This window comes from Eretmochelys imbricata, chromosome 11 (assembly GCF_965152235.1).
Source record: "Eretmochelys imbricata isolate rEreImb1 chromosome 11, rEreImb1.hap1, whole genome shotgun sequence".
NCBI lineage: Eukaryota > Metazoa > Chordata > Testudines > Cheloniidae > Eretmochelys > Eretmochelys imbricata.
In genome coordinates this window covers 33,204,018-33,219,880 of record NC_135582.1, presented here as the reverse complement: position 1 = coordinate 33,219,880, position 15,863 = coordinate 33,204,018, and the positions used below count along the sequence as shown (strand labels likewise).

The 15,863-nt window shown below is 39.6% G+C and overlaps 1 protein-coding gene across 1 annotated transcript in view; it reads left to right on the top strand.

Annotated features, from left to right (window-relative positions):
• PLA2R1 (phospholipase A2 receptor 1) overlaps positions 1-14,749 on the top strand; it is a 71,544-nt gene extending 56,795 nt beyond the window's left edge. The window contains exons 22-30 of the mRNA XM_077829755.1: positions 287-417; positions 1,028-1,172; positions 5,000-5,238; positions 6,236-6,404; positions 8,536-8,676; positions 9,583-9,699; positions 10,426-10,602; positions 12,741-12,770; positions 12,902-14,749. Of these exons, the coding sequence (XP_077685881.1) occupies positions 287-417; positions 1,028-1,172; positions 5,000-5,238; positions 6,236-6,404; positions 8,536-8,676; positions 9,583-9,699; positions 10,426-10,602; positions 12,741-12,770; positions 12,902-13,119 (1,367 nt within the window). The 3' untranslated portion in view covers positions 13,120-14,749. The remainder of the gene's footprint in view (positions 1-286; positions 418-1,027; positions 1,173-4,999; positions 5,239-6,235; positions 6,405-8,535; positions 8,677-9,582; positions 9,700-10,425; positions 10,603-12,740; positions 12,771-12,901) is intronic.
• The last annotated feature ends 1,114 nt before the right edge of the window (positions 14,750-15,863 follow it).

Sequence of the window (15,863 nt, the reverse complement as noted above, 5' to 3'; positions counted from 1 at the left end):
AACTAAAATTGTTCCAACTGCTATGGGAACCTCTTCAACCTTAATTAGGTAATGGTCTAGATCCTGACCCCACTGAAGTCAATCAGTACCAGTAAATTTAAAATTACATGGAAATGAAATGCTGCTAATGCTCTTTCCTTCTAATAAGGACAATACCTATGAAATGGCATTGGCTGATAATTAAGTTTTTGCTTTGTTTTAATGTGCTAATTGTGGCTATAAAGAGAGAGTTGCCCAAATGGCTTACAATAACTTATGTGTTAAAATTCATTCTTTCTTTTTGCAGCTTTTATAACAATGAATCTATTTGGACAGAAGACTAGTGTTTGGATAGGTCTTCAGAGTGATGATTATGGAAAATGGGTGAATGAACATCCGAAGGTATATTCCAATTGGTTTCCAGTTGAAGTAGTTCATGTAAGTTTTATGAAATGCGTTTCGTGGGAAGGTATTGTTTTGTACATAATAATCAGTGATTTTTTTTAAAAGGATAGGGCCTAATAGGGCCTCAACATGGGCTTACTTTTGCACGTCCTAATAATGGAGGGAACAGTTTCATGGGTCCAATTAAATGTGGTCAAAAATGATCCTCTGTAGACATCTAGCCGTTTGATTTACACCTTCAGTTGGGTAGACACACATATCCCATCATTTACTCCTACAGCTCTTTACAAGCACAAAATTTGGGGCATAACAAGTGGTAATCAGTTTTTAAAATCTGCTCCAGAGAGACTGGGGAATCAAAATTATCATGAAGTGTACTGTGCAGTGTATTGCTTTATGCATAGAGAAATATTTAGTTAGTTCTGATTTCACATTCTTTCAACTGAATTATGCAAAATTTTCATTATGATGTTTCAATTTTTAATTATGATGATGTACATTAGAATGTTCATGTTTAGTGACTGTCAGCTGGTTAATCTTCTGCATGCTTTCTCTTGTGATGATTTTTATTTTAATCAGTTAAGACTTATTTATTAGTTTTTAGGCAGTGTTCATTCATTATCATGATACATGTTTATTACAGGGTCAGAGGTATAACAGTGCTAATATCCAAGAACAAGTTCCGTTGTGTACCTTGGTATCAAATAACCCTAATTTTCATTTTACGGGAAAATGGTACTTAGAAAGCTGTCAGAAAAATTATGGTTTTATCTGCCAAAAGACTCAAGGTAAGGATTTGTTTCTGTTTTACTCTCACTCTCAGCCCTCTCCATTGTTAACTAACTTGCTCACGTTCTTCTCTCTCATCTGTGGTATGTTGTATACATTCTTTATAAACCGTGGAATGTAAATTACCTCTTACACGGCTTCATGTCAACAGCCTAAAACTACAAATTATCTGTAATATTTTGGATAAATCAACATTGCTACATGATCAATACCAAGAGTATTATCTTTATTTTTTTCTTCTGGCTATATATTACATATCTTAGATCATGGAGGGGAGCAGGTATTTGGGGTGATGCATAACTTGGAGTAATCATATAAAATTTAGACTAACCATCAGAAAAAACTACTGACAATGAGATTCAGTATGCGACCTGTAAAACTGGATTATAGAAAACTTCAGGAAAAAGTACTGTAGAGAACAGTCCACAAAGAGAGGAAGATAGACTAGAAGACCTAATATAGTTGGGCTTTTTCCATAGATTACAAGGCCAGCAGGGACCATTGTAGTCTTCTAGTCTGACCTTCTGTATAATGCAGGCAAAATAATTCCTAGAGTGTATCTTTTAGAAAAACATCCCATCTTGATTTAAAAATTGGCAGTGGTGGAGAATCCACCACAACCCGTGGGAAATTGTTCCCGTGGTTAATTATTTGCTGTTAAGGTTCTGCATCTTATTTCCAGTCTGAAGTTGTCTAGCTTCGACTTCCAGCTATTAGATCATGTTGTACCTTTCTCTGCTAGACTGAAGACCAGACTACTAAATATTTGTTCCCCATGTAGGTATTTATAGATTCTAATCAAGTTGCCCCTTAACTGTCTCTTTGTTAAGCTAAATAGATTGAGTTCCTTGAGTAAATCACTATCTATAAGGCATGTTGTCTAAGCCTTTAATCATTCTTGTGGCTCTTTAAATCCACTCCAATTTAGCAACATTCTTCTTGAATTGAGGAACTGGATGCAGTTTTCCAGCAGCAGTCACATCAGTGCCAAATCCAGAGGTAAAATTACCTCTCTGCTCCTACTTGGGATTCTCATTTATGCATCCAAGGATCGCATTAGCCCTTTTGGCCACAGTGTTGTACTGAGAGCTCATGTTCAGGTGATTATCGTCCCTGAACCCCAAATCTTTTTCGGAGTTACAGCTTTCCAGAAGAGATTCCCCCATTGTGTAAGTTATGCCCTATATACTTTGTTCCTAGATGTATATGTTTACATTTAGCCATATTAAAATACACATTGTTTGCTTGCACCCAGCTTACCAAGAGATCCAGATCACTCTGTATCAGTGACCTGCCCTCTTCATTATTCAATACTTCCTCAATTTTTGTGTCATCTGCAAATTTTATCAGTGATGATTTTTGTTTTCTTCCAGATCATTAATAAAAATGTTAAATACCATAGGGCCTAGAACGATCCCTTTGGGACCCCATTAGAAACACTCCCGTTTGATTCCCCATTTACAATTACTTTTTGAGACCTATCATTTAGCCAGCTTTTAATCCATTTAATATGTCCCATGTTAATTTTATTATAGAGACAAGGTGGCTGAGATAATATCTTTTATTGAACCAACTTCTCTTGGTGAAAGAGACAAACTTTAAGGCTACACATAGCTTTTCTTCTTGGGATGGGTCATTTAGTTCTTTGTTCAGAGCTTCGATTGTAGAAAAGTTACTCCAGAGGGAAGAAGAAGGAATGAAGACAAAATGGAGATGATGCCACTGCCCTTTATATTCTTTTGCCATGAGGCTTGTACTTCCTTTTTCCCAAACACAAGGTGCCCAGCACATGGTATGGAAAAGCCTTAGAATCCTGTCCATCAGGATACCAAACGCCTTGCTGACTCATAAGGTATATTCACTGGTTCCTTTCAATGGGTTCATTGTACAGTTAATGACCCTTGATGGGCCATCAAACAGGCTAGGCACTGATAATGCTAATCTGCCTGGGGATGTCACACAGAAACACAGCATATTAATGACAGGTTTCAGAGTAGCAGCCATGTTAGTCTGTATCCGCAAAAAGAAAAGGAGTACTTGTGGCACCTTAGAGACTAACAGATTTATTTGAGCATAAGCCTTCGTGAGCCACAGCCCACTTCATTGGATGCATGCAGCGGAAAACACAGCGGGGAGATTTTATATCCAATGAAGTGGGCTGTGGCTCACTAAGGCTTATGTTCAAACAAATTTGTTAGTCTCTAAGGTGCCACAAGTACTCCTTTTCTTTCTGTTTTGCTTGTAAGTCTTCCTGTATACCTGTATGCTGGCAAGTGGGTAATGAAGTCTTACAGTGACATGTGATCATGTCACCTGAACTGGAATCCATCTTTAACCTGGTGCTTTTCCATTGAGAAGGAGGGGTGGGAACCCAGAGGGAAAAAGGATTCCCGCCTTATGCAAAAGATATATAAGTGGGTGGAACAGAACAAAGGGGGCAGCCATCATGAGAAATCCTCTAGCTATCACCTGAGCTGGAACAAGGACTGTACCAGGGGAAAGGATTGTGCCCTTACTAGGACAGCATCCAGTGTGTGAAAGAAACTTATTGAAACATCTCTGAGGGTGAGATTTTATCTGTATTCAGTTTTATTACTGTACTAGACTTAGACTTGCATGTTTTATTTTATTTTGCTTGGTAATTCACTTTGTTCTGCCTGTTACTACTTGGAACCACTTAAATCCTACTTTCTATATTTAATAAAATCACTTTTTACTTATTAATTAACCCAGAGTATGTATTAATACCGGAGGGGCGGGGGGGCAAAGAGCTGTGCATCTCTCTCTATCAGTGTTATAGAGGGTGAACAATTTATGAGTTTACCCTGTAGAAGCTTTATACCGGGTAAAACGGATTTATTTGGGGTTTGGACCCCATTGGGAGTTGAGTATCTGAGTGTTAAAGACAGGAACACTTCTTAAGCTGCGTTCAGTTAAGTCTGCAGCTTTGGGGCACGTGGTTCAGACCCTGGGTCTGTGCTGGAGCAGACTGGCATGTCTGGCTTAACAAGACAGGGTGCTGGAGTCCTAAGCTGGCAGGGAAAGCAGGGGCAGAAGTAGTCTTGGCACATCAGTTGGCAGCCCCAGGGGGGTTCTGTGATCCAACCCGTCACAACGTGATGCTCTTTACAGCTAATTTCTGAAGGCATCCCTTAGTCTTTGTACTATTTAGATTAATCTTTGACTCTGAGATTGTTCATGCACAATTTTCTCTCCTTGAAAAGACCTCACAGTTGGATATGTACATTACTCACTCTGCAAAATATGTATTTTTTACAATTCAAAACCAGGCTTTTATTAGCATGATAAGCAGATAAGTAAACCTTTGGATTACTGCAGCTCCTCAGTCCAGTGGGAGATCAAGGAGATCCCATTAAACAGGTGTGTAATGAGACCCTCTAAGGTTACACTCAAAACATCACTGTAAAACAGCATCACTGAGCTGGTGCATACTTTATGGGTACTTACCCTGGGATTGAGGCCCACTGGCATTAGTTCCCATTTGAATTCTTGTTGAAATTCAAAGTTTGAGAGCTGATAGAAAGCCTTCCTCTCTGTGTACTGAATCCATTCATTTTCCACACAAATTCAATCTTTGGCCTTGCTGTGATTTCAAACAAGAGTCGTGTGTGTGTTTGTTTGTTGTGTTGACATGGTCTCAGGGATGCTTCTAGAAGAACTAACAGATTTGGGATTTTTACATTTGTTTTCAAGGATAGTCATTCGGCTTTGAGAACTGTTAATTTATTAAATATTATCTGTTAAAGGAAAATGTTTGATACTAAAAATACTGGATATTTTGTCTTTTTCTTTCTGTTTGTCGCAGATACGTCCAGACATGCCATAGATGCATCTGAGATGTATCCAGTACCAGATACTTTAGAATATGGAAACAGAACATATAAACTAATACATGGGAATATGACCTGGTTTGCTGCTTTAAAAACCTGCATGGCAAATGGAACTGAATTGGTCAGCGTTACGGACCATTATCACCAAGCCTTCCTCACGGTCATTGTAAACAGACTAGGATATGCCCACTGGATTGGACTATCTACCTCAGATGTACGTAATGGAGTCTGTGCATATGAATATGATACTGTAGATTAGTTTGTACAGTAACAAGGTAACAAGCTGTAAAAAAAAGAAAAAAAAAAGGAAATGTGTATTCACTTGAAATTGGTGCATTTGTAAATAGAGATGAGCTTGCAGCAAAAACCTCAAGCTGAATACCCCTGTACTTGGGAGAAGTTCGGATCCTGAAGCAAAACTCAACTATGTGGCTTGGGCTTATCTCTAGTTGTAACACAACATACAAGTAAATTGTAATCCGTGTGGTGTCAGCACTGCAGGATGTGATGGTGGTGTGATGCTAGAGTCCCAGCACTGAAAAGGAGCTTAAAGGCAGAGAGAAGAACACTCACAGGCGAAAAGCCTTTTCTAAGCTGACCACTGAAGTGGCTTTGGCTTCATTCTTGGTATACTTATGCTCCAGATAACTACTTTATTCATGGTCAGCTGCCACAGTGGTTCAGTTAGTACAGTAAAAGCTTTTTTATCCAGCATGTTGGGGGAATGGGGGGTACTGGTAAGTGAAAAATTCCGGTTAACCAAGAGGGAGAGAGTTGGGTTGCAGGGCTGGGAGTTGGGGCACAGGATCTGGGAGGGAGTTTGGATATGGGAGGGTGCTTGGGGCAGGGGGTTGGGGAGTGGGAGAGGTTTCAGGGTCCTAGATCTGGGGGGTGCTCACCTCAGGTGGCTCCCCACAAGCGGCAACCTGTCCCTGTTGTTTCTAGGTGGAGGCGCAGGTAGGCAGCTCTGTGCGCTGCCCCCGCCCTGAGTGCTGGCTCCGCAGCTCCCATTGGCCAGGAACTGTAGTAGAAAGGATCTTGCAGAATTACATAGTAATGGTCCTTGGGAATGTGTCTGCATCATTTAGTTAGGGCCCTGCCTTGGAGGAGGAAAAGCCAGATTTGCCAGCCCATGGAAAGGATATCAAAGAAGAAGCCACTTATGTGACAGTAACACATAAAGAGAAATAATCCTGAATTTATTTTGGCAGAATGGGCTTAACTTTGAGTGGTCAGATGGTACCAAGTCTTTGTTTACCTTTTGGGGAGACGAGGAGTCACAGTCACTGGGCAGCTGTGTTTATATTGATATTAATGGGCAGTGGAAAAGTGCTACCTGTGAAAGACTTCTACAAGGAGCAGTTTGCCATGTGCCAACTGGTAAGTCATGGTTTAGTTTTATATTAAATCTCAAGAAATTTAGTTTTACACATTGTCTATGGAAGAATGTGAACAGAAGTATGTTGGTTCACAGTTGACTACTGATTATTATAAAATATATAAGTATTTAGGGCTAGATTCACAAAAGGACGTAAACTGCTTTAGGAGTACTTGTGGCACCTTAGGGACTAACCAATTTATTTGAGCATAAGCTTTCGTGAGCTACAGCTCACTTCATCGGAGTGCCACAAGGTGCCATAAGTACTCCTTTTCTTTTTGCAAATACAGACTAACACAGCTGTTACCCTGAAAACTGCTTTAGGTGACTAAATCCCAGAATCAGGCCCTACTGGGATTCACAAACTCCTGCTCAGGTGCCACCAAACTCACTGGGTGCTTAAATTACTGCAGTAAAAGTTCCCTAGGTACCTACTCTTCTGTCTCTATGCATGTGCATGACACCCCATGTCAGATGTCCCAGATGCCTAAGCCCCAGAGTCATGCACTAACTGGAGGAAGATAGGAGTTCCTCTGCATAACTTACCTGAAGGCCTGATCTAGTCAACATGCTCAGAGCTTATCTATCGGATTAAGCCGCCATAGGCCAGCTCACACAAAATGAGCAGCACTGGTGTAGACCACTGGGATGTGGGAGACCCCTGAGGAGGAGAAGGGATGTGAACAGCAATCTCCTGTCTTTTGGGAGCTTGTTCTGAGCATTAAGCTATTGAATATTCTGATGCGATGTTCCCAGTCTCTCCTGTTGAAGCTGTTCCATTGTGGTTCAAGGGGACTGGGTCATGGGCCTCCTACCTCCCAAGTGAGTGCTCTAACTACCAGGCCACAGAGTCATTCTCATACTCACGATCTCTCTGGCCCCATGACTGAGAATCCAAAGCAGTTGGAGGCACCTCCCTGCAGCCCACACTTAGACCCCTAACTCCATTAGAGGGGCAGGCCTTAGCACACCTTGGCATCCATTGGCTTGCTGAGATGAGTAGCCACCTAGTATGTTGGCTTTTGTGAATCCCATTCTTAGGTGCCAGTTTTCTCCCCATTCATTGTATAGGGGCTTAACTCAGGCTTTGTGAATCCCAGTGGTCTTTAGGTGCCTAAAAGTTGGTGTGAAACTAAATTAAAAAAACAAACCTGGACTTTGGGTTCAGGCCAATGGGAGAGAGGAAAACACCTTCTTGTAACTGGAAAAAACAAATGAGAAATGTTAGATTTCTTGGATTAAGACTAGATTTAGCATGAAGTATAATACACTTTAATAAAATTCACTGAGCATGGATGATTTGGTGGTCATCAGTTAGAAATGAGTAGACTCTTGTCTAGATTTCCTGGCTCACAGTTTAAAATCCTTCCATGGATGTCTTAGCCCTGAGGTAGAGAGAGTTCCAGGCAATTTAATGTGTGAGGGGGGTTTTGAATAAGACCAAATACCAAGATCCTGTTTTCATTCTCTTGAATCATAAATGATATTGCACTGCCTAGAAAACAAGGAGGACATATTTAACAACACTGGTGATATACTTAAAATGGTGCCTCAAAAGTGGTTATACAAAAGTAACTAACAGTTTTTAATTGAATTAAAAGTACTGTCTCTGCTGAGTCCTTTGCAGTGCTAAGCAGTGTCCTTTAAATATTCCTTCAACACAGGACCACATTACCCTATCCAAACGCTGCCATTGAACTCCTATTGGCTTCAATGGGAGTAGCATGAGATCTATTGTCCATTTTAAAAAATATATATTGAGCTACTTTCTCACCAGATGGCATCTAGGGTGAGGAAAGGCAGCAGGATCAGTCAGAATGATTGTATTTATTATGTGGCTGTATTCCGTAATTTATCTTATTTGGGTTTAGGAATAGCTTACTTCAATTTAGCTTTATGCAAAAAAAGAGAAAAAAATAGATCTAAACTGTGGATGAGTCAAGTGTCCATTTTTCATTATAATTTTTACAATAAAGAAAGATTTTTCCATGCCATAATACAGTAAAAAATTACCAGTTTACATATATGCTTCTCAAGTGTAAAATTATTGCTAGTATTATTCTAAAATGATTTGTGGGATGTTTCTTAATATTGTGTTACTCCATTAAACCTACAATGTTATTTCTGTCACAGAAAAGAAATTAATTGAATACAGAGGCTTATGCTCAGAAAAAAATGTCACCTGGATAAAATTTAGAAGCAATTGCTACAGGTTTTCCACAGTTTACGAGAGTACAAGTTTTGATACAGCATATGAATTTTGCAAAAAGCAAGGTAATCTGCTATTAGTTATCTTTACAGCAGTAAAATGTCGTGTATTCTTCTGAACATTTTAAATAACTTATTTAAATAGTGGCCTGTTTTATATGGGAGTAAAGATGATGATATTGTAGCTAACTAAAACAACTAACAAATGTTCTACAATACAGCATGATAAAAGTTTTTGTTGCATTTGTATAAAATTCAATTATTTTTCTCTTTAGATTACTGTAAAGATCCTGTGATTAGTTTCATAACAGTCTGACAGTTTCAAATTTATACCTGCATTGTAAATTTAGAAGTTATGTAGTGTAACCATAACTTAAAATCTCTAACATAACTATGCATAATGTTGAACTTTTGAAGCACAATATTAAGTTTTGACACCATGCAACAGGTGTTGTTTCTTCTGTAGCAAAAGCCCATGTGTGGGAAATGTAACTTCCATGTGGCGTGTGAGAATGAAACAAAAATATTTTGTTTAAAGAGAGAGGCTGGAATTTTCAAAGGTGCCTAAGAGAGTTAGGTGCCCACGCCTACTGAATTGCTTTGGGTATTGGAAAACTAACTTCCTAAGGCTCCACTGAAAAATAAGAACGGCCATACTAGGTCAGACCAATGGTCCATCTAGTCCAGTATCCTGTCTTACAACAATGGCCAGTGCCAGATGCTTCACAGCAAATGAACAGAACAGGGCAATTATTGAGTGATCCATCCCCTGTCATCCAGTCCCAGCTTCTGGCAGTCAGAGGTGTAGGGACATCCTGAGCATGGGGTTACATTAGTTATCTTGAGAAGAGTGAATTGCGATTACAGCTGGAGGAGTAGATTTCCCACTGTGTAAGGCTAGGTGAATAGAGTTTAATTATGTTCTGAACATGATCAAAATGAAGAAACTTGGTATATATGTTTCATCTGCAGGATCTAATCTTTTAACTATTAAAGATGAAGATGAAAATGCTTTTGTTCTGGAAGAATTGCACCCTTTTGGTTCTTTTGTCCAAAGGATTTGGTTGAACATTCAGTTTGTTGCGAACAGTAAGTAATGGAATACATTAATATGATGGTACAGTTCTTTGTTTAGCGTTGACAACCACTTACCAGAACACTCAACTTGTTTATCTCAGATGTCTTTGTCAGTTTAGGGTGCACCTGAAATACAAAGTTCTATCTCTGTAGCTGTTAAAGCTATGACCATTCAGTTGGAACATTCTGGCTTGTGTCCCACTATAATGGCTGCCTCACAGGAAAGATAATACCCTTATTCCTTTCCGGGGCAGGATGGCTGGTTACTGCAGAACAGATTCCCTCCTCCTCCACATCACCAGCCACTCTACTCCACAGCACAGAGAGACATCCTGTTTCATTGCCCACACCTTAACGGCTCATAATGGATGGCACTGTTTTTGTTGTGAGAAACAGGTTTCTCAATGCTGGGCCCATATGCAGTCTGCTCCTGGCAGGTAGGCTACCTCTCTGAGGCTCTGATTTAGGAAAACACAGAAGAATGTGCTAAATTCCATCGATATTCAGGAGATATGCAAGTGGTTTCCTGAATAGGAATGCTTTCCTGAATTGGAGATGGAGGGAACAAAAGAAGCTCCTGCAGTGCATATCAGAGAAGATAATTTTGCCCATATTTTTGGGGAGCTGGCTCTCCAGAATCCCCCTATCCAGTTGTCCTCTCCTCATTCTTTCCTGTTCAGCATGTATTTAAACACACATTACACAGACCTCATAGTGTTTAAATATTTTTGCCCTTAGATGACACAGTAGCATGGCTTGATGGTTCTCCCTTAAATTATTCAAACTGGGGCATCAGGGAGCCTGACTTGGATCATCTCAAAGGGAATTTTTGTGTTGCTTTGAGGACTACAGATGGAGTATGGCAATTATCTCCATGCAGAGAGAAAAAGGGATTTGTATGTAAAATGGATACAGGTACGTGTTTATGTGAAAGAAAATAACCATCTCTTTATAACATTGTTTTATATTCCCCTGGTTTCCCCTTTTCTTTACTTTAGGCTTCCTCTGAAATGGTGTTCAGTTAATGGCCTTTAATGCCATTGCACCTTCAGTTTCCCATATGTCTGCAATCCTCTTCACAACTGGACTTTGCATTCATGAAGCCTGTAGCCACAGGCCTCGCTTGATTTTGGTAGTCTATAAATATAAAGGATATTTCATTTTTTATAGATAATTTTTGTCCCTTTTTATTCATGGACATAGCTTTGAAGAAGTGAACTAACTTCAAAGGTTGCAATTTTATCACTGATTTTTTTCCCTAAAGATCATTCTTTATTTCTGGTTCTCCCTAATGCCATTCAAAATTGGCCTGTAGGACCCATAAAATCCTTAGTTGTGGTCACCTTATTTTGGTGGGGATGCAGACCAGTTTGTAGTTGCAGGGAACAATGGGCACTGCTACTAATGGTGCTAGAGCTGCTGTAGCTGCTTTTCAGACTACTGAGTCTGCTCCTCTGCTGAGCAGCCTGTGTGGCCGCCAGCCACAAGAGCAGCTTGCTAAATAGTGTGAAAGACAGCCTAGGATAGTGGACTGAACAGAAGCAAGCTCCCTTACTCTAATCCTAGTTCTGACTCCCACTGTGGCCATGGTCAAGTAACTTAACCTGTCTGTCTTTGTCTTCCCCCTATAAAATGGAGATATTTAATAATTACTTCACTTACTTACTTTATGCCACTTCTTTAGTAGATTGTACAGTGCTCCTATATAAGTGCTAAAGTTCACCAGAGTATGCACAAAAGCCTCCAGTACCCCCCAAACTCTTAACTTATTCGAGAAATTGTTTTTTGAAACACTTTAGAGTGTTGGAAACTGCACAGACAATAGTTTCCATTTGTACAATAAGAGATTCTCCCTCTCCTTTTTTTATATGAAATGAAATGAAATACAGGGCATCCTAAAGAATTATCTCACTGATCCTCCCCAAAGTACCAAGTCTGGCCTGACACGTTGTGCTACTCTATAGTCACAGGGGACAGGAATCATTACATGAAAAAATGGTTTTGCCGGCCCACCCAAGAGCACTAAAATCAGCATTAGCCCTGCTAGTTAGTCTTAAACCAGGCCTGTGTAATGGTGCTCCCCTACTTGTCCAGGGTGAGAATTTCTTTCTTTCTTTTTTGTGTGTGTGTGTAAATATCACTACCTTTTTCACAGTCACCAAGGCTGATGTGATGGGAATGTTAAAGTTTTGTGATAATTTTGCAAGGTTTTCTTGTGCCCCCTCCCCCCCAATAAAAATAAAAGTGTCCCAACATTAAATTGTACCAAATATATTTTGGGGAAAGTAGTAGAATCTTCTAAGTTTTCTCTTCATGAAACAGCTGACTCATAAAGCAGGTGGCAAATAGAAAAATTAGACCTTTGATTTCTACGCTGCTACAGTTCTTATATAGATCAAATGGATGACTGAAAGTTGTGTCCAAGTATTTATGCATAGACTTTTCTATGGCACTCAGTAGTATAGTATGTGCTTCACAAATATTGATCAATTTAACCTCACAATTCCCCTAGAGGTATGTAAATGTTATTTCCCCCCTATAGAGAAGGACTTGGCCACAGTCACCCAGGAAATTTGTGGGAGAACCAGAAATAGAATTCAGATCTTTTTATTCCTAGGCTCATTCCTTAACCAAAAGACCATCTTTCCACTGTATGAATAGAAAAGACTTAAAAGTATTAGAGCCTGACACCCTCACCCAGTAGCGGCCCAATCCTGCTTCCATTGAAACCCATAGCAAAAATCCAGTTACTTCTGCAGAAGCAGATCAAACCATAACTGAGCATTCCTGAACTTTAACTCCTTCATATTTAGACTGTGCTTATCTCACATGCACTTTGGTAAGTGAAGGAATTTAAAATGATGCATCAGGCCATATTTATCCCAGTGGGCTGTAACTCCCGTTGACATCAATAAAGTTAAATCAGGGATGGCCCATTATTGTTATAAAGTATGTCCCCTCCCCCACAAGTAGCAACTTTACAATAAAGCATATACATTAACTTTTATAAGTTGTCTGAATAATTTTCATGCTAACTTTGGATTCTGTTTCAGATATCTTTGCAACAGTGCAAACTGTAAAAGGTAAATTCTACTATGTGATACATTTATATTTTTATCAGAAATACTGAAGCTAAAACATTTTCTGCATCTATTTTTATGACATGACTTTCTTTCATTGTTATAGAACTTTTCTTCTGCTTCTTTCATTTTAGCATCACACCGTGGGATCATGGCTCTAGCTGTAATGCTGACATTGGTGATGGTGGCTGCTATTTCTACATTTCTGTGGTGCCTGTACAAACAGAACAGCAGTCTCTTCAGTAGAGTACGATGGTTCAGAAATCCATATTATTCACAAACGAACTCTGAAGATCCAGCTGTGGAAGAAAGCATCCTCATTTCTGATTTTGAGAGAAACAGTGAAAATTAATGGTGCAAGAAGGACCAGAATAGTTGCATTTAATACAGATAACACAAAGAAACTCTACAGAATAGTTCATTTTATGAACTAGTTACTACCTAGGACCAGATCACACCTCAGTTTTTTGCAATGGACAAAATGAAGAGTGGAAAAACCATTCAAAGGAGCAAATATCTGTCAAAAAGAAGGGGAGTGAAGCCTAAGTAGCAGCTGTTTGTCCCTTCCCTCTGCTCCTGTGGCAGCTTCTCTGTGTGAATTCTCTGCAATAAGGCCTCTGCAGATTTTTAGGGAGCACAAATGGGCAGAGAGGGGTTAGAACCAGGAAACATATGGAATTCACAGCATCAGCCCATCAGCATTAACTCGGGTAGGTTTGCACTCCATTCCTGGAAACCCCTGTGGAAAATGGGTTTGCTGATTAAGAACAGGTTTCCTTTGAAGCTTTGCTATGGGATAGAGAGTGATACTCCTTGAACAAGCCATGATGATGCAAAAACCACAATGCTTGCCTCTTCTGTTCTTACAGATTCAAGTACACAGGGCTCAATCCTGCTTCCATTGACTTCAGTGGTACAGATCAGGCCCTGGGATGGAAACCTGTTCTAATTTGATTTTGATTCAATACAGTGTTGTTAAATGATCAGCCCAAGGAGAATCATGGTGAGTCTTTCCCTTGTGAGAGAACCTAGAATTCTCCAGTTGCCTGAAGATCCTCAGGATAGGCTCAGAGATCTCAGGACCTGCAAAACCTATCATACTACATGGGACAATTAAACAGAAACCCTATGGCCTGAAGGCAGCAGAGATTTTTCACTTAGCTTTGTTCCTTCTGTGTATTTTGTTGTTGTTTGTTGCATTTTATTTTACACGGGAGGCAAAATCTGGCCATAATTAACATTACATTTTTGCCCTGATTTCAGGAAACTTAAAACATAATCAAATTACTACAAGAATCTTTTGCTCAATACCCAGTTTTGTACAAAGAGAATTACACTAGTATCATTTTTCAGACATCGGAATACCCCATGTAGATTTCCAGCATGTGGAGAAATAGAGCCATTCTTGGTTGTTTTGCTTGCCTGTTTTGTTTAGGGGTTTTTTGGTTGGTTGGGGAGGGGTTAGTTTTTTATTTGGTTTGTTTGTTTGTTTTGCAAATATAACAATATGGGGAAAAAATTGGGTGTGTCAGAATTGACCAGTTCAGTCCACCATTCCTACCTTATTGTTAAATTTAAAGACTTAAAACTTGCCATGGTGTACAGGCTTTGACTTCTTCACATTGTTAATATAATAACAAGAGTTACTCCAAGTTATCTGTTAAAGATTAAACTTTGAGATGACACACTTGTTTCGGGGTAGGGGGGGCGGGTTTCTGCAACAAACTAAGCACCTTGCTTTGATCGTATTTTTTTTTTAGTCAGTGTCTGTATAAAGAAACTGATTATAATCAGTTTCACTCAAGCTATGGTAAGAACTTCCTTTACTTTTCTCTTACATAAGGAATTACTGTTACACCACCTAATTCTCATAATTATAGTTCACACTAACCCAGGACTATAAGTGTTGATTGTGTTTTCTGTTCATCCTTGTTCTGAACTTCTGTTTCCATTCCTCTAACTGGCTTTTTCTGGATCACAGGCGTTTTGTATTATTCCTAATCCGAAAATTTGGTGAACACATTTTCATTCTGATTCATACCAATATTGACCATATTGGCAATTTGTTTCACTATTATTTCAGTTGGAAAATTAAAATAGTGTACAAAAAAAATAATGCTCTTCTGTAGTTTTTTCCTCCTTAAATTAAAATTGCGTTTGAACCAAATTCACCACTGACAGAAGCAGGCACAAAACACTGACTGCAATTAAATCACACCTATTTCACCAGCCACGAACTCATTCCTTGTCCTTGTGTGGATTCACCAGCGCTGGTGCAGGAAGGTATACATTGCACTTTGCTCTGCCAGCCCATCCCCTTGGAGGGAAAGAGGGTAGGCAGTTTTCTTCTACCGTGCTGTTTTTAGACTTTCGTGACTGAAGGCAGACTTAATTCCTTTGGGGCCTCCAATGCACAGCATCCGTGCATCTGTAACCACCCTGGCCACATCGCTTTCTTGAGATGCGCTGTCAATGGGACCTCAGCCAGAGGGGAAGCTGTGGTCGCTTTTCACTCCTGCGCTACTTCCATCTTCCCCCAGCCTTACGCTGTTGGATTTTCCACCTTCAGCAACAAGACTCTCAACCTTGTGCTCAAAAAACACAGGTCTCTTCCTGAGCCACAGTGAAACCTCCATTAGCAGTTAGTAGTATTGGGGATAGTATAACTAACTTTATAGGCCAGCCCCATGAAACTTGCGGCCTGATTCTGACCTCCTTTACATCACTATAAATCAGGAGTAATCTCATTGTAAAACAGTGAGATCGGAATATAACCATGATTACAAACACATAGGCGGGTCTTACTCTAGCCAGTAGATGGCAGTGGTATACATAAGAGCAGCCAACTCATTTAAAGTTAACTGGTCTTAGAAGTTAAACAGATAGGGTATTGCCTATAAGGAATTGTACAGGGTCATCTCCTACTCCTTTTGAAGTTAATGCAAGTATTTGCCACTGATTTTAGTGGGTGCAGAATTGAACCCTTAGGATGATGTTTGTTCATATATCAATTTAATTTATAATTCGAATCAGCGGCAGGATGACAATTTCATTTTGTGACAACTTCCAAAGTTTCAGAATTTGTTTTTGTTCCAA